At 48.0% G+C, this 21,792-nt stretch overlaps 1 protein-coding gene across 10 annotated transcripts; it reads left to right on the top strand.

Moving 5' to 3' along the window:
• Nucleotides 1–514: 514 nt before the first annotated feature.
• On the top strand, nt 515–20,970 carry AMMECR1L (AMMECR1 like). Of its 10 annotated transcripts, XM_033400176.2 has the most exons (9): nt 515–708; nt 2,221–2,330; nt 7,419–7,542; nt 10,317–10,761; nt 12,811–12,921; nt 13,226–13,340; nt 13,996–14,086; nt 15,598–15,694; nt 17,383–20,970. In XM_033400176.2, the coding sequence occupies exons 4-9, from the start codon at nt 10,355–10,357 to the stop codon at nt 17,492–17,494; spliced, it is 933 nt and encodes a 310-aa protein (XP_033256067.1). In that variant the 5' UTR covers nt 515–708; nt 2,221–2,330; nt 7,419–7,542; nt 10,317–10,354; the 3' UTR covers nt 17,495–20,970. The 10 variants fall into 10 exon arrangements, 8 of the variants coding, with proteins under 8 accessions (XP_033256067.1, XP_049568598.1, XP_004276918.1 ...); XM_049712641.1 differs by lacking the exon at nt 7,419–7,542 and having other exon boundaries at nt 2,221–6,456; XM_004276870.4 differs by lacking the exon at nt 7,419–7,542.
• Nucleotides 20,971–21,792: the final 822 nt, after the last annotated feature.

Here is a 21,792-nt window from a genome sequence, read left to right on the forward strand (position 1 = left end):
CCGCCCGGCCGGCCACACTACAACTCCCGGCGCGCTCTGCGCTCGCTCGCAGAAGCCAAGGCGGCCCGGCGTGCAGTGCGCCGGCCGGCCTGACAGCCGGGCGCTCCGCTCGGCCCGCTCAGTGACCTGGGTCGGGGGAGAAACCAGCTGGCCAGCCTCCTCTCGGTGCCTCACCGCCTCGCCTTCTTTATTCCAACTGCCGGGGACTCGGCCCGAAGACTGGGAAGCAGCCTCCTAAATACAATCCCGTAGAGTCGGCGCCAGCCAATAAAGTGCGCGGAGTCAGGCCACGTGACAATAGCGGGGTGGTGCTCCGATGGCTCCCTAATCTCTATGGTTTTGGCGACTCGCTAGAGGGCGTGTGGACCACTGGAGGACTCCCTACATTCTTCCTCCATTACCTCACTGCCTCCGGTGGCTGCTGGGATACCGGAAGACTCGGGTCCCGGCTCGGCTCAGTCCTCCAGCTGCCCCGGGGAATACCTTTAGCAATTCTTTCCTACCGCTACCGCCGCCCCGCCGCTTCCTCCTCCGGCCGCCCCCCGCCGGCCTTCTTGGCCCCGCCCCGTCCGCGCCGCGCGTCTGGCCCGCCCGCGGCCCGCTTCTCTCGGGAGCCCCCACCCAGGTGCATGGCTCCATGAAGCAGGAGGAGGAGGCAGAGCGCGAGAGGTTCCGTCTGACCCGGCTGCGTCTGGGCCAGGAGGAAAGGTGGGAAACTCGGTCCGCGCCGCTCCCTCCTCCCCCGTGCCCGCCGGGCCGGCCTCCCTCCAGCTGCCGCCGTGCGCGCCGGGCCTCCTCACCCCGGGGCGACCGGAGGGGCCGGGGAGCGGGTCCCCCCCGGGTTCGGGAAGAGGCTCCCGGGACAGCGTTGGGGGGAGCTCCCGGGCGGCGGTGAAAGGAGGCGGCAGGCGGGGCCTGCGGGCCGCGTGTGCCCGCCGGGAGCAGGGGGGTCAGGAGGCGTGCTGGGGAGGGGGGTGGGCGGACGCCCCTGCCCCCGGGCCGCGAGGCGAGGCCGGGCGAGGCTCCAGCTCCTTTCTGCACTCCCTCCAGGAAGCAGTCTCGGGTCGTGTAAAGTTTGGTGGTCTCCGGCGCCGCCTGGCGGCCCTCGCCCCCAGTCCCACCGCCCCCTCCCCCGCCCGACGTCTGGATTCCACCCCCGCGGCTCGGCCCTCGCTGCCCTACCAGTCGCTGGGTCGTCCCACCACTACTCCCGGCGCCGCACGCTTTCCTTCCACCCCCTTTTCCTTACCATTCACCTTTCTTTCTGCCTGTTTGGTCCCTCCCCACTCTGGCCTCTCCTCTCCCCACTGTATCTCGCCCTTTCCTTGCTGAACTCTCTTTCACACGCACGCTTTCGCCTCTTCTTCTCTTTCTTCCCAACTCCACCCTCATTCTGTCCTTCCTTATCCACCCAGAGTCCCCGTTTCCATCATCCCTCCACCTGACACTCTTGTGGGTTTTATGCCTCCCTCCTTCCCAGGCTGTGAGCTTTGCCCTTCATTCCTCGCCCTCCTCCATCCCCTGTCCTGATCTGAACTCCTCACTTTGCCACACTCCCTCACCCTTATCCCTCTGGGCCTATCCTCTTTCACTGTCCTCTCCTAGGATAGAGTGGGTGGGGCCTGGAGTCTCCTGTTTACATCTTTGGGAATAACTCACATCTCTACTTCTGGGGGTGGTGGGGAGAGTTGGTGAAGAGATTACGAAGAGATTTATGCCAGCCGAAGAGTATGATGGGTGACTCTTACCTACAGTTATCATCTCCACCTGGGATAACAAGATGGCCTGGCCTCAGGACCCTGGCATGCTGTCCAGTAATCTTTCAGCACCATCTTTGCAGAGGATTTGGGAATCTGTTTGTATTCTGAAGCCAGTGGAGAACCTTGAAATGGTGTATCTTGGCCTGAGAACAAGTTTTGGTCTAAATTAGTGGTAGAGGAAGTTTTAATGTGTGTTAATGTTCAGGTTCAATAAAACCTTTGATCCCCCCGTCCACCCTTCTTGGTGACGGCACCAGGGATGAGATGATTTTGTGCATGGGGTTGCCCTTGCTGCCTTATATTTAGATTTTGAAATGTTTTGAATTAAAGAAAGCCTGTTCCTTAGCTTTTTTTTTCTTTCTAGAAATTGCTCTGTTGAGTTGTAGTTTTTCAGAAACCATCTCTTACCCCGGCACTGCCTTGATTTTGTTCATTCACTGCACCTGCATTTCCATCTTAGGTACAGGAAGAAGGAATGGAATCGGAAGGAAGAAAATTCATTTCAGAGACAAAATAGCTCCCCTCCTCTGTTATAGCTGTTCCCCTGGCAATACAAACTTTCTGCTTTCAGTGAGTATTACCTTGGACATACTTAGACTAGAATTTTGTTGCTTTTGCTCTCTTTTTTCGTTTTAGGCCTGTGCTAGGACTTTAGGATGTAGGTTTACTTTGTTCGCTTCTGTTATTCTGCTTCCGTGAGGGTGTCCTAAAGCTGATGAATCCTTCCACTTGCTCTCTTTATATGTAAAGACAAGTTTATTTTCCATAATCCCATTAGAGTGACCTAGATGGTGGTGTAGTATTACACTTACCCTTCGCGTCTCCCACCGCTTCCCAAATTATGCATTTTTTAAAGACAAAGATCATAACTTGTAGGTTAATGCAGTTCCTGTCAAGGTCAATTATTGGGTGTCTTCCACATGGGTATAATCTTCAGAGATTTATGGAACATTTTGCCCTGAATCTGCTAGGGTGATACTGTTTTCTTAAAAATAATTAAAAGTCTACACGTAAACCAAGTTCTGGAAAAATTTTTATTACTGCTGCGTTCCCCTCAAATGTGTTAATAACGGTATGCAAACACTTGTAAGAGAGTTTTCCAGATCGCTTCGCATCTTACTGGAGGCTCACAGCCACTCTGTGAGGAAGGCAGAGGACAAATATTTTCATTTTACGAATGAAAGAACCAAGGCCCAGAAGGATCTGGCACCCTGCCATAGCTCACAGAGTACAGGGAGGGGATCTAAAAGGAAAACAGAGCATCTGACTCCTTGTGGTCATGTTTTTCCTTAAGCTAAGTTGGCATGAAAGTGTATAGTACTGTGTATTTTTCTAAATCTGTAAATTTTAGAAGCAATTGTATAGGTAGATCTCTTTTTCGCAGGGAAAATTTTCACACAGCAAATGTTTTGGCTGTTTATGTGTGTATGATGGGCTTTCGTGTAGAAATGATTATTTGAAATGATGACCAGAATGTTTGTGGGTCTTTCATCTGTTTCTTGGAATTGTTCCATAATAAGTAGGCCAGAATTATAGCTCAGGTGCCGTTTCACTGCTCAAATAATGATTAAATTGAATTTCAGTTCAACTCTGTGTCACAAAGGAAACAGCAGCCTGTTCCCTTCTGCGTAAAGCTTGGTTTGAATAGACATCCGGAGAGTAAATAATAACAGAAGAAAATACAGAGACCTCTTTTTTCTTTGCTTTTTGCCTACCTTCCAAATCCATTTTCTATGTTATAAGGTCATGCCCCCGCATAGGCTGTTTGGGGCTTCAAAAGATGACTCTCTCTCTATTTTTTCCCACCTCCAGGCTCTTCTAGATGTTTTAATCTGGTTATTGTTGGAAATCTAACTACTTTGACTCAGTAGTTCTGTTAGTACTCAATATATATCAAGGTATCTGTAATAACAACAACAAATTTAGTTTCTTTTTAGTGTATGGCTGCAAGCTTAAAAGAGGACCCTTGTAGAACAGAACTGTGCACAGCTCTCAGCCCACTATTCCTTATATCTTCTGGTGTCTCACAATGAAAAAAACAGTGGATGACTTATTAGAAGCATGTCTCTCCAAAGAGGAAAAGCATCAAGGTCATTAGAGTAATAACTCCATGTTAATAATATGATCTTTCAATGTATCTACAAAGCAGAAGTAGAGTCACGGTTGTAGAACACAAACTTATGGTTACCAGGGGAGAAGTGGGGGAGGGATAACTTGGGAGATTGGGATGGACATATACCCGCTACTATATGTAAAACAGATAACTAGTAAGAACCTACTGTCTAGCACAGGGAAGTCTGCTCAATACTCTGTAATGACCTATATGGGAAAAGAATCTAAAAAAAAAAAAAGTGGATATATGTATATGTATAACTGATTCACTTTGCGCTACATCTGAAACTAACATGACATTGTAAATCAACTATACTCCAATAAAAATTTTTAAAAAATAATATCTTTGAGCCTACATGGTAGTTCTTAATAGAATTTTATTATGAGGACATTTATCCCTCTAGAAATCGTAAGAACTCAGAGCTATGTTATTTATATAACAAACCCTGCTTTTATCGGTAAAGGTAGTCCTAGTATTAGTAATAGCAGATGCTTTAATGAATAGTAGTTCTGTGCCAGAGAAGTGCTAGATGCTTTTCATGTCTTAGTGAATTGCTCACAACTAAGCCCTCTGTGGTAGCAGGAGCCCAGGTCCACAGAGATGTGACAGCCTGCCTGAGTTTGTACCTGGTAAGTCAGATTGGGGATTTGAGCCTAGACAGTAACCCCAAAGCCTGGGCTGTGTCCTCCGAAGATGGGAGCTGCTCTGGGAAGGCACCAGCTTGTTGTTTTCAGTGGACTTAGGAGCCTTGGAAGGGACCCCTAGCAAGGGAGGAAGGCCCTCCTGTCCAGCCAGCCACGTCTGTCAGGGTGTCCTCACATCCTCCCCTCAGTACTGGTCTCCACACCTTGTTTATGTTTATAACATCAGCAATTTATGAGACATCATTTGTATTAACTCCTTTTTTTAAAACTTTTATTGGAGTATAGTTGTGTATTAACCCCTGAAATCGTAAATTGCCCTCCAGACAAATAATGCTCCCTTGGGTAGCTCTTAAAGCGCCCCATCTTTGATAAAGAAAAGAAAATTCTTTTCAAGTGCAGTTTAGAAACTAGGTGTGTCCTTTGGAAGGAAAGCCTTGAGCAACCTGCAGTTAAACAGCACCTGCGGCCAAGTCTAGGACTGACCAGTTACTGTGTTTTAGCCAAGAAGCCAGCTACCACCATAAACCAAACCAAGAAGTTACTGTAGGGGATATTTGACGTGTTTTTTAGAAATGAATTGTCCACGTTGGCTCTCCGCCTTGCTATGAATTAAACCATTCCTTGGTTTGGGCTGAGTAGAGCTGATGTGTTTTGGTTTGGTTTTGGTTTTGTTTTTTTTGGCCACACCCCAAGGCTTGCGGGATCTTAGGTCCCCGGCCAGGGCTCGAACCCAGTCCCCAGCAGTGATAGTGCCGGGTCCTAACCACTGGACCGCCAGGGAATTCCCTGAGTTGACATTGTTGATAATAATAGATACTTGTATTTTGGTCACTTTTCAGCTTCTGACACACTCAACAGTCAGCACCTCACAGTGAAACAAGAGTATCTAAAAGTCAGGTTGTGCCATAAATATTCTTTTTATTAGAAAGGCTAACTTAAATGGAATTGCTGGGAGATCTGTAGATAAGGTTGTTGGTGTGTGTACCATGTGCAAGACGCTGTGTTAGGTGTTGCGAAAGAAAAAACACAGATGCGGCTCGGCCTCTGAGACTAAAGGTGTTGGTGAGTTCATTGCTGGCTGGAATTTAAGTGGCCCAGATCAACAACACACTGCTCAGCTTTCCCACAGAGGGGGCCGGAGAGGTGCCTTTGTTGTGCACCCTCGTGAAGGCCAGGACCCCTTGAATACTGCATGTCAGGTAAAGGGTGTGGTGACTTTTTCAACCCTGAGAGCAACTTTACTTCATTTGACACTTGCTAGGTTAGGCGGTCTTAAGAGGTAACACAGTGATTCCTGTTATTTCCTCCAGCTTTTTGTGGAAGTGTGGGTATTGTCTCCATCTGGTGGAAATCCAGTTTTAACTAGTTCTTTTTCATTGTTCGTTCTAAAGTGGACAGACGGTAGGAAAATGACATCACTGCCATTGGCCCTTAAAGTGGCCCTTGAGTTTAGCTTTGAAAGAGTAACCAGCTGAAGGCTCCGAAGGGTCTTAGTGGTGCATGTGTTTACAAAGCAAGGGCTTTTGCCTGATTCCAATTACTTCCGATGAACCAGCTTGACAGGAGTAACATTTATTTGCTCCTACTATGATCAGTGTACCATTGCTGGTAGTGTTCATGAGGTTTGGGGGAAGAGTGAGAACAAATGCACACAGTCCTAGAAGAGGTAGACTGTGCCGTTGGGGTATTTGTTTTTAGCTGGTCAGACAGCAGGTTAGTCTGTTGTACTGAAATGCTGTTATTCTGAGGGATCTCACACTGTGCCCTCAGAAGCCGAGCGGTTGGAGAAATGAATGTGTCTTTGGTCGTTGTAGGACAGTCCCAGGAGCCGAGTCTGGGACACTTAGCTGTGGTGAGATGCCCGCTTTGTTGGAGTGGGGTTAGAAGAGTCTCACTTTAAAGAGGAACTTGATGAAATTGATAGGTTGAGGTTGATATGGTAAGTAAAAGTACTCACTGCCAGCACTTTCAGTCTTTCCTGTCATTCACTTAACATTTGCTTGACGGTGACAGATAGGTAAAATACTGGTCCCTTTAAAAACAAACCTTAAAAATTCAGTAGGAGGTGGGGAGATGGAGTAAGTAGGCTGCATATGTTTGAAGTTTTCTATAGATTTAAATTTATGGAAATTTTTTTTTTTTTTTTTTTTTTTTTTTTTTATTTTGCGGTACGCGGGCCTTTCACTGCTGTGGCCTCTCCCACTGCGGAGCACAGGCTCTGGACGCGCAAGCTCAGCGGCCACGGCTCATGGGCCCAGCCGCTCCGTGGCATGCAGGATCCTCCCGGAGCAGGGCACGAACCCGCGTCCCCTGCATCAGCAGGTGGACTCTCAACCACTGCGCCACCAGGGAAGCCCTATGGAACAAATTTTTAAAGAAATGCCTTCTAATATTTTAAAGAAATGCCTTCTAATAGACGTTCTTTGAGGCAGAACGTCTCTGACTCTGCCTTTGGTCACTAACTGAGAATATCTGTTGAATTGTTTGCTTAGTGGCCTCCAGAGAAAGCTCGGGCCTAAGGAACCACAAGATTTGGGTGGGTTCTACAGATTACAAATCATAGTTGGGGAGGGGGAATTGTTAAATGTACTCTCTTGGTGTCAGTTGTGATCATGCCCCACTGCAGATCGGTGATTGTGCGTGATGTGTAGGCAGAACCTTCCTAGGCTTGAGCTCACCTGCCTTGGCATGGTTTGAAAATCCCTTCTATTGCTCTGTTGTAGGATGTTTCACAGTCAGGTAGCTGATAGCACCTGCAGAGAAACACCTGAGTTGCCACTATCTCATGACATTTCGCCCTTCGCTCAGGTGTGCTTTGGTGTAAGGCGAATGAGGAAAGATTTCTTTCTTTAACCTATTTTATCCCTCCTCTTTGCCTCTTTGAATTTTGGGACTCTCTAGAGGCAGGGCCTCAGGGCCCTGTTGGTGCTGTTAAAACTCTAGCTCTCGAGAGATGGTCCCTCTGCTTCATTCAACACGTGTCCTAAACCCCCTGCACACAGTTATGCACAAGGTGGAAAGTCAGGTAAGAGCTCAGAGGGCAGCGCCATCCCTTGTGGAGTCAAGGGACAATGGCGGGGTACTGATGATTGTCAGCGGGATGGCGGAGATACTGGCTTTGGGCTTAGGTTTTTTTTTTTCCCTGCTCCATTTTTGTTGGCAAGATTTTGCAAACTATTCTTTTAGTTTTTAGTATACCCTTGATTTTTTTTCTTTTTTTTTAATCATGCCCTTAGGAAGGGGACTGAATCCAATGGATATTATTGGCAGGCCTTATTCTTCTTTGTGGTTTGGTGGGAAGACCCAGGCTTTGGAGTCTTACAGATGGACTGTGGTCCAAATCCTGACTCTGCCACTTAGCGGCAGTCTGGCTTTGGGCAGATTATCTTGCTCATTAAACCTAAGTTTCCTCCTTTGTAAAATGATGGTAACGTTGTCCTCCTTGCTGAGTGGTTTTGAGGATTCAGTGAAATCCTGTTTAAAGAGCACCTGTTCGATGCTCTAAGCCCTGAGTGCCCAGCGAAGTCCTGGCCTTCCGGAAGTTTCCATCCTGGTGGGAGCAGATGATAAGCCCAGATGATAAGAGCAGCTGACTCTATGCCAGACGCTGTATGGAAGCAGCTGACACATATTAAACTCAGTTCTCCTAACAGCCCCATGAGGCACGTGCTCCTGTTATTCCCAGTTTGAGGGAACTGAGGCATAGAGAGGTTAATCCTGGAGGAATCAGGATTTGAACGCAGGCCATTTGACTCTGGAGGCAGCATTTTTTTTTTTTTCGTACGCGGGCCTCTCACTGTTGTGGCCTCTCCCACTGCAGAGCACAGGCTCGGGAAGCACAGGCTCAGCGGCTTAGCGGCCATGGCTCCTAGCAGCATGTGGGATCCTCCCAGACCGGGGCACGAACCCATGTCCCCTGCATCGGCAGGCGGACTCTCAACCACTGCGTGGAGGCAGCATTTTTAACCGAGATCTTCTGCTCCCTCTCTTAACAGTCCGAACGAGGCAGTGATACCCGTGCTCAGAAACAATCTAGTCATTGGAGGTTTTACTGCATCACGTGCGTGAGGCTTTCTCAAAAAGAAGCCCCTGTTTCAGGCCAGACATTGAAGCATGCAAGCTGTTACTCCTCTGCTAGAGACAACTTTCATCTTCCGAAGAACTGTCTTAGATACAAAAATGTGTGTTTGTTAGGGGTCAGCAGATATCAAGAACATAAGCAATATTTGTGAAATTTTTGTATCTCATTCAACCTAAAGTGGCAGGTTGTTTTTGTAGAAATTACGGCATTGCAAACGGGTACGTACATATCTAATTTGATGTAAAAGTTTGTAGAATTTACAATCAAAATACTATACAGTAGAGCAGTGCCTAAACGGCAGTTGTGTGCTATGTGTTCAAACCACAGGGAAAATTTTAGGTAGGGATTATATATATTTTTTTGAGTGGGAGGGCTACAACTAACAGGTAATGACTTGAGGAAAAACAAAGTGTACTTTTCTCACGTCAGCAGAATTTTACAAACTTTGGTGTTATCAACATCGAAATAACTAGGATCGCTTTTCCTGAGCCTGCTGATTACAGACACAGACAACAGAAAGGATCTTGATCATGTTATAACTATATATCTTCACCTTAGGCTTTTTAAGAAAAAGAATTTAGTGGAAAAAGATTCCTTCCTCCCCTTAATCAGTTGGGGCTCTCCGGTTTCCTGGGCCATCTGATGCCGCATTTGGTTAAGCTGATGGCTTTGCATCTGTCTGCCTTGCTATGACAGGGCAGAAATGGCTGCCTCACAAAAGGGCTGTGAAGCTTGGGTCATTTGTGTGAATAAAGGTTTCTGCTAGGTTGTAGCTTTTTTTTGAATGGGGTCTTGAAAGGACAGAAGTGTAGAACTTGGAGTGAGTTCAGAGGAGAACCAAAGAAAATGAGTAAGGCTGTGCAGGACAGCTGTGAGGACGGAAAGGTGGGAGGGGAGCCCGGTGTTAGAAAGCGTGCTCTCGTCAGAACAGCTGCTGCCTTTCATCTTCACAGAGGTCCGGGGCTAAAATTACACAGAGAAATTGAGGTTAGTGATGAGGAAAATGCGGAAAGGATGTGGTTAACAAGGAAAAGCAGGGCTTCCCTGGTGGCGCAGTGGTTGAGTGTCCGCCTGCCGATGCAGGGGACGCGGGTTCGTGCCCCGGTCCGGGAAGATCCCACATGCCGCGGAGCGGCTGGGCCCGTGAGCCACGGCCGCTGAGCCTGTGTGTCCGGAGCCTGTGCTCCGCAGTGGGAGAGGCCACAGCAGTGAGAGGCCCGCGTACCGCAAAAAAAAAAACAAGGAAAAGCATGAAAGTTCCTCTGGGGTTCTTTAAAAATAGGGTGGTTCAGTTTGGAGCCTCTAAAAAGGTAGAGAAAGCGTCCTGATGAGGCACCTGACAGGTCAAGTGCAGTCTTCCAGTCGGTTTTGAAGCGTCCCCATTCAGCTGCACGCTGGCTGCCACCCCACCCTTCTTTCTGCCCAGGGAGTCCTGGGCAAGAGGGAGCTGCTTGTGGCCTGCCTCCGTCCGTGGCGATGATAACCTTTATGGAAAATGGAAAACAGCTCCCCCTGAGGAAGAGGTTAGGCGCCTTCGGTCTGGAACTCAGGGTCTCTTCTAGCCCACTGGTCTGCCACCCTTTGCAACCAATGTGACCTGGGCAAGAAAGAATTTGATGGCTCCTACCCTCTCCATGGAGACCCTTTCTCTTTGAATTTTGTGTTCTCCTTGCGGCTAACCATTTGAGTTAATGCTTGCATGTTCTCTTCTGGGTTAGGGTTCCGCAGCATTCCAGACCTCAAGCACTGGTTCAGGATGGGAAAAAGACGCTGCGTCCCCCCACTGGAGCCCAAGCTGGCAGCAGGCTGTTGTGGGGTTAAGAAGCCTAAGCTGTCTGCAGGTGGGACGCACGGTCACGGGAGCCAGTCCACAGCCGTCCCCGGCTCCAGCGCGGGGCCTCTTCAGAACCACCAGCATGTGGACGGCGGCGGTGGTCGCGAGAACGTGTCGGACTTAACTCTGGGACCTGGAAACCCTCCCATTACACGGATGAACCCCGCATCGGGAGCGCTGAGCCCTCTCCCCAGGCCCAATGGAACTGCCAGCACCACCAAGAATCTGGTGGTGACCGCAGAGATGTGCTGCTACTGCTTCGACGTCCTCTACTGTCACCTCTACGGCTTCCCACAGCCACGCCTTCCTAGATTCACCAATGACCCCTAGTGAGTAAAGCGGTCGCGTGTCGGGGATGGTGAGAAAGGCATGACGCCTCTGTCGGGGGCATTCTCTGGAGAGAGTCTGCTACTTACAAAAAGCTTAACATGATTTGGGCAAAGGTTGTTGGGAATAGGATGATGAGAAACGTGCAGCCAATGTCTAGAGCACTCACTGGGCTCAGTAATGGAAGGGCACTAGGCTGTGTTTGCAGGAGTGGTTGGCTTGTCAAAGTAATGTTCCGGGAATCAGGAGGGTTTCGTTCTTGGTCTTCTGTTGGTTCAAATGGCAGTGGGTAGGTCATTTAACCTCTCACGTGGAGAAGTCACACCATCACACCATTGTGGACCCGAGCACCGTTGAAGCCCAAGTGACCTGCCAGTGTCTGGGTGCCAGGTGGGAGACTAGGAGCTCATTTAGTGGGAGCTGAGATGCTCTTAACAAGGGTCCCCTCACTTGGTTCATTGTCAGTCCCATGGGGCTGCCGGCACCCCACCAGGAATGTCAGAATTTGCTGTACTGTTTTTAGTTCAAGACTCTGTTATTTGTCCCAAGTCCCCTCGAGGTGTCAATGACTTTAATAAGGAATGTGTGTAAAGGGTAAAGTCAAGTGAAGATGCTCATGCCAATGCTTTCTTTCTCAATTGGAAGCAGCTTTGAGGTGGCTTTAAAGAGCACTGCTGCTTTTTTATTTTTATTTTTTTAGGAGATGCTTTTAGAGCATTCACTGACTGATCATCATTCCTCGACTGTTAATGCCATACTGAGGCGGTGCATAGCCCCACTGGGCAGGGAATGGAGGAGTATGAAGAAACAGTCCTTGCTCTCGGAAGACTTGAGTTGGCAGATCACACACAGAAGCTAAATAGTGTTCACACACCGTCTGGGCAGAGGTGGAGAGGAAGTTACTCCTGTGATTGTGTCAGAGGAGAAGAAATGCAGAGAAAAATGTGCTCACTCTTTAGGGAAGTATTGCCGTGCGATACCGTGAACAGAAAAATCCGGACTGAGTCGGTGGAGAGGCTAAGCCTTGATCTGAGTGGGGTCAGGTGTGTCCCTTGCAGGAGAGGGACGTGGGTTTGGAAGAGTAGGTGGTGGCCGCAGCAGTGTAGGGTGTGGAGACAGTGGAATTCTTGAAGGGTTTTTGAGCAGGTTTTGGAACATTAACTTTGGCTGGTGGTGTTCAGGTGTTTTCCTGGAAGGAAAAGATGGGTAGGTGGGAGATCCTGCTTTGTAATAATGATCAAAGTTAGATAACTTAAAAAATTTAAGTTGCTTTTGAGAAGTGTTAACTCAAGAATCAAAGAGGTAAGGGCATAGGAATATGGAGGAATTTCAGGAAGAGGGGACAGCCCTGTAACCTCTGCCTAAAACATCTGTCAGCGTCAATCGGATGTAGCCTAATGCAGCATGACTTGGGCCTAGAAAGTGGTTAACTTCTGCTAAGAATAAGCTTTTTATTTTATCTTAGCGGCGCCACTTGGCTAGCAGGATCCTCGTTTCCCCACCAGGGATCGGACCCGAGCCCTCGGCAGTGAAAGCGCAGAGTCCTAACCCCTGGACTGCCGCGGAATTCCCCGAGAACAAGCTTTCTTGAGGAGACTTTTTCTTTTTTTCTGGAATTTATGAGCAGGAGAGGCAGAAATAATGATGGGCACGATGTGGGGTTGAGCGGAGAAGGTGTGCAGGCCCCGTGTGTCTTCATGAAGGTGGAACTGGGAGCATAGACACCTGAAAAGAGAGTAAACAAGAGGAGAAAGACATGGAGAACTAAAAGAAGAAAGAAAGAGTTGAGTCCTGGGCAGAGGAAGAAGAAAACGGCACGTCCGCGTGGTGGTAGAGTGGAGTGAGGCTGTGAGCAGGGGCCTTTCTTCTCGTGCCTCGCGGCGATTTCCTCTCCATTTACACCCTGGGGCTGCGCGGCTCGGAGAGGGCAGAGAGGGCAGAGCCTTTCAGACAGCCCGCGTCAGGAAACCATCCTTGAGGGGAAGAACAGATGAACGGGGATGGAGCCGAGGCTTTCTTCTTCCCTGATTGATGTGTGCTTGCTCTTTCAGTCCGCTCTTTGTGACGTGGAAGACGGGGCGGGACAAGCGGCTTCGTGGCTGCATTGGGACCTTCTCAGCCATGAATCTTCATTCAGGACTCAGGGAATACACGCTAACCAGGTAATGGCAACCGCACGTAAGACTGGTAGATGATTGGCAAGAATGGAAAAAAAAACTGCCTGTCTCTTCTGAGTGGTGAAGTCCGAGTGTTCTCTTTTGGCTAATCAGGAAATGTAGGGGACTTAATCCGGTGAGTCACTTCCAGTCCAAGTGCAGGCAGTTAGTGGCGTCAGGTTGTTGGCAGCATGCTCGGGCTGATGGATAGTGGATGTTTTCTGCAGAGCTCAAGAGCCATAAGCGTTCGGCACATGATGTTGGCTCCCAACCCTGGAGCAGCCTCACTTGTGTTTTCTGTCCCCTCCAGTGCACTTAAGGACAGCCGATTCCCCCCCCTGACCCGAGAGGAGCTGCCTAAGCTTTTCTGCTCTGTCTCCCTCCTTACTAACTTTGAGGATGCCGGTGATTACCTGGACTGGGAGGTGAGAGCAGCCGCATTTGGAACTCTGCGTCTCTCGTTGCATTTGGGTTCGGGTTAGTACATGGTAACGTGTCTCCTTCATTGAGCGAGGGTCTGAGGATGTGAAAGCTGAGCTTGGGAGGAATTGCAGGCAACTTGGGTGACAGAAAAGGTGCTGCGGTATCAGAAGTAGGAAGAAATGGGAAGGCTTTCTTCTCCCATTCTTCCCAGTCTACTCTGTTGCACATCCTTTTCCCATGTCTAATAAGAAATAGGAATGGGGATAAAGGAGAACATTCCTGATTCTTTGTGGTAAGCCCTTATCAGGAGCCATGTGTGCAGAGTCAGGGGCCCAGATCAAAACCCTGTGGCATGTTCTCTTAATGGAGTAGATTAAAGGTGGAATATTCAAGATCTTTGGATGAACTGCTGAGAGAATTTATTTCTGTAGCCTCCGTACTCTCAGAGAGGTGGCTGCACGTAGACTCTCACTTCCCCTAAAGCAGCAGTTTCTTTGGCTTCCATGCCTGAGAGAGAGAGTAAGTCATGAAAGGCAAGAGCCTCCCCTTTTCTCAGCCCTGGGTCAAGCTGGTCAGGGGCAGTGTTGATTTATATGAGGATAATTGAAGTTCCACTAGAGTGAGTAAATGCCATTTACCGGTTGTGTGTTTTTGTAGGTTGGGGTCCATGGGATTCGAATTGAATTCGTCAATGAAAAAGGCGTCAAACGTACAGCCACATATTTACCTGAGGTTGCAAAGGAACAAGGTGAGTTGGACACATGGAATTTCTGTGAATGATACAGTTCACAGTGCTGCCAAGTAAAGGGCAGGAGAGTGGAGTGTGTTGCCTTTCAGCCTAACTGTAACTAAGGATGAGTGCCTTTCTTCCTCTCCCCATATCTGTCAAGTTCTTAAAGAACGAGAAACTCCCCCAAAGATGTAGGAGCTGGGAAGAGAAGAGGGGTAAAGACTTCCCACGCCCAGCTGCTCGTTTCACGTACTTTCAGTGAGTAGTGGTATTTCTTGGCCCCCAAAACTGCAGTGGTTAACTGTAGGGAAATTCCAGCAGTCAACTTGGTCATATTCTGGAGTTCATTGTAAAGGGAGGTTGCCCGTATTAGTGGGTTTTGACCTTCTGGTCGTGAGCTACTACACAGTGTGATAATTGGAAGAATGCAGAACATAATCTCTCCTGTGTTTTGAAAGAACTCGGTAGCTACTTAGTTCTTACAGTGGGACATGAAAGGTAGGAAATGGGTCAGGCAGGTTTTCTCTTTCAAAGCATAGTTAGAAGAATACCTTAAAATGCTGCTCGTGCAGTCTGGTGTATGACCCAGTTTTCTTTCTTTCTTGGAACTGGTCTGTGTTTTGAAAATAATATGTATCTGTTAGGTGTGAACCTGGAATAGAGAAAAATATCCAGTTCAGTGTATCAGCGAACTGATGTTGTGGAGGGGGCTTGCCTTGTTGGTTCCCATCGTCGTTGTGTTTAAACTTTTTCAAAAGCAGTGAGGATACGACATAAAAAGGAGGAAGCCTTTTAACCGCTTCACTGAGATCCTAAATCTGGCATTTCTGTCCAAGGAGGCACACCAGGAGTTACTTCCTGAGAGTGAGATGTGATGATAATATAGGTAAATAAGCAAACACTTTTGCCGTTTGAAAACTGGTTGGGAAAATTTAAAAAGCAAGGCACCTACTGCAGTAATTCAGGGGGTTCTCTTTGGTTTTCAGTTTGATATATTTGGTTATATCTGTTGAAAATGTTTCAAGAACAACACAGCAGTAGACGTGTGAACACCTTCCCAGCCTTCCTAAAGGAATAGTTTCCTTCCTGCTGTCAAGTCTCTGTAGTAGAAAACGACTCCTAGAAATCATCGCAACGAAGGAAGGCCACACGAAGGAATACAAGCGCAGAGTATGAATTCTCTCTTCTCCCAGAACAGCCCTGGTTACAGCACTAGGCCTACAGGCTGGTCTACGCTGGGACCATGTTTGCTGCTAGATAGTTATACTGGGATCATATCTGACAGGAAAGACTCAGAAGCAGGGGGCCTGGGGACAGCCGTTAGTGACGTGTGTCGGGCGTCATCTCACATCTTGGATTCTCCCTGGACTGCCAGTGAGGCAGACGGGGCTCCAGGGACGTGGGGCAGTGCCCAGGCTTGCTCCGCCCGCAGCAGACCGGGCTGCTTCTGTTCTGTCACTGTGGTGTCAGAGCACGGCCCGTTCTTGTGTCGCTGTGCGCTGACCTCGGTGTGCCTGCCTTCTCCTCAGACTGGGATCAGATCCAGACGATAGACTCCTTGCTCAGGAAAGGTGGCTTTAAGGCTCCCATTACCAGTGAATTCAGAAAAACCATCAAACTCACCAGGTAAGCCACTGTCTTATTTTCCTTGTCATTTTAATTCACTTGGGGTTGGATGGAGGATACTTTTGACAGACAGGGGAAGAGAAAAATTTTCTCTGTTAATGTCTCTAAACCGAAGACGTATGGGTGAGGTTGAAGCTCTGAGGAAGCAGTGGCAGCAAAGGCAGAGACTCCCCAGCATCCTGGGCATGTCCACGGCTAAGCTGCCAGCACAGTGGGAGCAGAGCAGCCGCTGAGCAGGTCATGGGTGTCTTTGTCAGACCCACTTGCTGGGAGGCTGAGCGGGAAGGCTGAAGGCAGGAGAAAAGGCTCTCAGTACAGAAGTCCAGGGTCAGTTGAAGTCATCACATGTAGTCAGGTGGCCTGTTGATGGAATAGTTCCAAGGAAACGCCTCTGCCTGTTTGCGGCTAATACTTCTACGGGGAGGCTGCCTAGTGTAGGAAAATATGCATGGACTGGACTCTGAGTCCCAGCTCCACCACTTCCTAGCTGTGTGACCTGGGCCAGTTTTTCCACCTCTCAGAGCAGGAGAAAAAAATTTCCTGTCTGCAAGAGGTGAATGATAATGCCTTGGGGTCGTTTCAGGGTGTGATAAGGTAATGTAGGAAGAAGTGCTAGTCCAGGGCCAGGCAACATTGTAGTAGGTGGTCAGTAGATGTCAGTCCTCTTCCCATCCCTACTGAACTCGGAAACACTGAAAGGTTTAGCTTCTGTGGGGTTTCTGTGGACCTCCGTTGGCCCGTTCATCTGTGAAATGCTGAATAATCAATATCGTAACCTCACAGGTCTATCTGGAAGATAACCCCGTGTTTTTGAAATGCTTTGGATTCCAAAAAAAAGAAAAATCTTCAAATACAAAGCATTATTATTATCATTATTATTATAATTTATTTGAACAGCCATTTCCCTGTCAAAATTCAGGAATAATCACCTTGCAGTGGAGGAGTGATTACAGTGGGAAAGAGATGGCTCTGGGTAAGGATTGTCACACCCAGCTCCTGTGGTCTGTAGTAGGCTCCATAGGTTTGTAACACCCCATGCTTCGCATCCTGACTCATGGCTCTTTCCAGAGCAAGGCCAAAGTGCTATGAATTCTGTTCTGATGACCCTGTGATATGATATGGCATATTCATCTGGAAAGTGAGACCCATCCTCTATAGCCCCAGGATCTTTTAACCTGCTTCGTCAGAATTTGACCCAGAATTAGGTATCTGTGCCCCTTTTAGTTTATAAATAACTTGTTTGTTGCTTTTCTGCAAGTTGAGGTTGCATTTCTGTCAAATTTATCACATTTTAACCTGAAAGTAGATATGCGTTTTACACTGGGCATTGGTGCAGCCATCTTCCAGTCTGCTACCCATGTAATTTGACCTTGAAATTCTTCACCCAGACCCTAGTAGCAGATTGCTTAAGAGCAGCCTGGTGATAAGCATATGAAGTGTTTAAAGGTGGGATGTGCAGAAAACAGATTCTCAGGGGTGAATTGTGAGTGTGCTTTTCCATCTCGTTCATTTGTAATAACAACACTGTTCTCTTGTGCTGTCGTCTTTCATTCTCTGTAAGTAAGATTGCTCTTGGTCTTCCATTTTATTCTTTCAAAATGTGGAATAAGCTTTTGGTTTTCTCTGCCGCGTGACTACAAAATGAAGTATCTGGGGTTCCTAATACCCTGTCCTGTTTCCTTACACAGGTACCGAAGTGAGAAGGTGACAATCAGTTATGCAGAATATATTGCTTCTCGACAGCACTGTTTCCAGAATGGCGCTCTTCATGCCCCGCCCCTCTACAATCATTACTCCTGACACACGGCTGCATGACCAGTCCCACCCCCCCGTGGCCACCAATGGCTATGACATCATTGGAGCAGATGCCTCCTCTTCCTGGTCCAGTTACTTTTATTACTGCACCATTTTATGATGCTAGCTTCCGTTGCCAAGTCTGCCTCCAGCTGACTGAGGGGGGCGGGGTTACATCGAATGAAACAGAACTTGAGGGGCCCAAGCCTTATCTCAGCCTTTCCTCAGTATGGGGTTCCGTTGGATTGGGGCTCCTCCATGACTAGTGAGAATTCCGTGTGGGTTCAGAAGACCTTGGCTGCAGGTGCCGCTGGTGATTCGCTGCCTGTGTGTTGGCCACTCAGTGGAAGCTGGAATTGATGGTCCATGAAGGCTTAGCCCACACACACCCCTGCAGCCTCCCCAGATCGAGTAGGTGTATTCCCCTGGCAGTCTGGGCAACGGAGACCAACAAGAAACGTTTTTAGGTTGTTTTAAATTCCTTTTTTTAAACTTCCAGTGTATAGCATACCACGAGTTGATCTCAACCTCCATGCTTCGTAAGTGGACGCCATGTTAGGGTCGAACGTGGGCACCATGAGTCGTTTGCGGCTCCTGGACAGAGACCCACCTCAAGATCGGAAGCCCTTTGGATGGCGTTGCAGATCTCATTGCTCAGTTAGCCTCAAAGGTTTTAATTCTCATCCCACTATCAGTTGGATTTTCTGGCACTCTTCCTGCATTGAGTCTCCTGGTATCGAACAGAGCGCTGTGGTGTAGCCTGCAGAGGAATGGACTGGGATGCCCGCGGGAGGTCCTGACGGCATCGCTGCATGCAGTGTCGAGGGAGAGACCTCTTCCTTACCACCCGGCTACCTCACTCCTCTACTGGTGGCAGTGCCTATAGCTGGATCTAGGTTCTCAGAGGGCAGAGGTGTTCAGACAAGCACTTGGGTCGGGCTCTAGAAGGGCACGTCGGCATAGGAGAGAATCCAGGGTCTCTAAGCAGTTTTTCTGTTCCGGCAAACATCCTGAGAGACCTTTAAGCAGAGGAGTTCCTTTTTCTAGTTTGCCTGTAGAAGTGGGAAAACTGTTGCTGTTACAGTCCTTACAGGACTTTAGAACAAAGCTGTGTCATTAAACAAGGTGAATCTTTATCTTGCCTAACATGCCGGGAATCTTTACCCCACCATGGCAGAGTTCCAAATAGCTCATTTTATTCTAGGTCATTCATCCTTTCGTGTGGCATATTTCCCTTTCTCGTTGTTGCTGATTCCAAATACCTGTCAGCAAGTTTCTCCTCCCTCTTGCCTATTCTTCACTCATATGGTGGCAAAGTTCATAGAAGCTGGGGACTTGGAAGACGCTTTGAAAACATGGTCACAGAGGCACTGCTGAAATGATTCACAGGAAGAGGTGGCCACTTGGAAGAAAGGACCCTACGGGTGATACACTGGTTTTCAACAACGTGTTTAGAGAACTCTCGACGCGGATTGGGTGTCAACCCAGTGAACACAATGTTTTGATTTAATTTATTTTTAATGTTTATGTGGTAGTGGTGTGGCTTTCCGAAAATGGGCAGATGTTCAAGTCAAAGGGTCTTTGGGGTTTGCTTCTGCCAGGAACGGGGGAGGGGGAGCAGAGGCACAATCTGAGGAACGACACACGTGCCATTCTAGGCATAGTTGTCTCGTTTCTTGAAGAGATGGGTAAGGGTGAGCAGGTGAGCTCGGCACAGTCCTCTGCTGTTGGCGAGGGTGTGGAACGGGCAAGGGAAGCGCCGGCTGACGTCTGGATGTGCGGGCTGGGCTGCTGCACGCCGCCGCCTTTCCCTCGCGGTGTTCGTGAAAACAGGCTCCCAAAGAGGAAGGGGTTGTTTCGTGATTTCCTGCTGCTGAGAATAATAAATGTCTTGTTGCAAATAAATGTGACGGCAGTTACTCTTAGGTGCCATGGATCGATGTCAGGGTGGTCAGCAGCTCTGGACTAAACCGCCCACCTCCAATTTGTACAACAGTATTGATACATAGGGCTACACTCATTCCTGTTCAAGTCTTCTATGTTGAAAGTTGTGTTTAATTTCTAAAGTTTAAAAAAAGCAAAAAAAAATGGTGCTAAACTTTCACCCCTGAGCACGCTCAGTGAGACTGGTCATGCAAGCATTTTCAGTGCCATGCTCTTTCAAGCCTATTTTTTCTCGTAGAAATGTTGCCCTATTTGTCTTCCCCAACGTATAGTATGTTTTTTTATTTTATTGAGGGTGGGGTAGGATACCTGCCATTTAAGAAAATGAACAGAAGATTTTAAAACCCAGGAAATGGGGGGGGAAAATAGCAGTGCACAAGAATCGGGCTCCTGAAGCCCAGCACCACACTGACGAGGGCTCCGTGGGCTCTCTCCACTTTCTGGAGTGAGGAAGCCTGACTCCCTGCACATTCCCTCACGTCCCCATCCAAGCCCAGCAGTGGAGATGCTCGAGGTCCTCTTGCCTTGGCAAGGGGACTCAGGAGTCGGCCGAGGAAAACTGTTTGGCCCCGTGAGGAATGGCACTGTCAGTGTCTGTCCCGAATGGAGCCTAGTCAGGAAGTGGTCTGGAAGTATACGGTCAAGGTCACCTCCTGAAGATGTATGGCAGGTGGCTCTCAGGAAAAATACTAAGTCTGGATCATCCACGTGGCAGCTTTGCGTAGGGAGATGACAACTCCGAACTGGAACTGACCTGCCTTCCACGTGCTTGACCACAGCAGTGATGAGGGCGGCCAGTCCACGTAGTGGGAGTGGTGGGTTTGAAGAGAAGGGAAGGTTTTTCTGCTCGGTGTTTCCTTTGTCCTTGGGCTGCTCAAGCTGAACAGTAACCACTGTTTTCAAGGAACCAGCTCCACCTTGGCTGGTTTGGTTCGGAGTTCGTTTCATCCCTAGCTGTGAGTGCCTTTTGGTCTGGAAGGTTGGCTTGTCTCATAATACCCACAGCTAGGACATTCTCTGTAATTTCGAATTGTCCTTGTTCTCCATTAACTAAAAGAGAATGTCTGATCACTAGAGTTCGTCGGTGTTGGATTGTTTCCACTGTGAGGTTCTTAAACTTTTTCGCTTCATGATATTAAAAAGCAACTCATGTTAGAGACCCTTTCAACGTGAAAGGTTTGTAGTTGAGACATTACATATATTTTATTGTTTATAATAAATATCATCTGTACAAAAGTCCTGGGTGTTAATTTTAATATTTGCACAAGATCTGTTTTCCATGATATGTTAACACCTACAATTTCACTAACTGTTATTTTCTATTGAGATTCTGGAGCCTAGGGAGCTATTTGTTCTTTTTGTTTATTTTCATTCTTATTTCCCTGAAGCAAGAGACTTTGTATGGCCTTCAGTGCAAAGACTTTAGACCAATTCTTTGTATTACACTTGGTTGCCTCTTGGCTATATAACTTCTGAGTGCAAATCATTGAACTCTTTAACAAAGTATTGTAGAGAATAAATCATAATGGGTAAAAATTGTTCTTTGTCTTGCCTTTTTTTTTTGAATAGTAGTAATAGTCATTTAAAAATTTTTTTTTAATTTTATTTATTTTTGGCTGCATTGGGTCTTCATTGCTGCGCGAGGGCTTTTCTCTAGTTGCAGCACGCGGGCTTCTCATTGCGGTGGCTTCTCCCGTTGTGGAGCACAGGCTCCAGGAGCGTGGGCCTCAGCACTTGTGGACGCGGGCTCCAGAGCGCAGGCTCAGTAGTTGTGGCGCCCAGGCTTAGTTGCTCCGCGGCATGTGGGATCCCCCCGGACCAGGGCTGGAACCCATGTCCCCTGCACTGGCAGGCAGAGTCCCAACCACTGTGCCACCAGGGAAGCCCCTAGTCATTTTATTTTTAAAGACAGCCAACCAGATCATATTTATTCAGCCTGCATGTTTTTGTGTGGTGTTCATGATACCCAATAACCTTGCACTTTTATTTATTTTTTTTTTATGCAATGCCATTACATAAAAATGCCATTGGTTTTTTTGAGCCAACTTTTCTGAACTAAGGTTTGTGAACCCTTTAAAATTCGGATCTTTCTAGAAAGAAGGTTCATGGTTCTCATTAGGTTCTCCAGTGAAACTGACCTTGCCCAGAAAGCTACAACCTGAACTCGGGGGTGGGGGGGATGCTCAAATTTAAGGTGTCATTTGGTGAGGTTAACCCAAACAAAGACCCTGGGACGTTGGTGTGGTCTGACCTAAAGGAAAATGTTTCTTGCTTTTGGATGGCCCAGAAAGGATGAGGTGTGTTTGGAGAAAATGGCAAGGAATAATTTTTCAAACCTTACAAACATCCATATGCTGATA

The sequence above is a fragment of the Orcinus orca genome, chromosome 7, assembly GCF_937001465.1.
Source record: "Orcinus orca chromosome 7, mOrcOrc1.1, whole genome shotgun sequence".
Classification (NCBI taxonomy): domain Eukaryota; kingdom Metazoa; phylum Chordata; class Mammalia; order Artiodactyla; family Delphinidae; genus Orcinus; species Orcinus orca.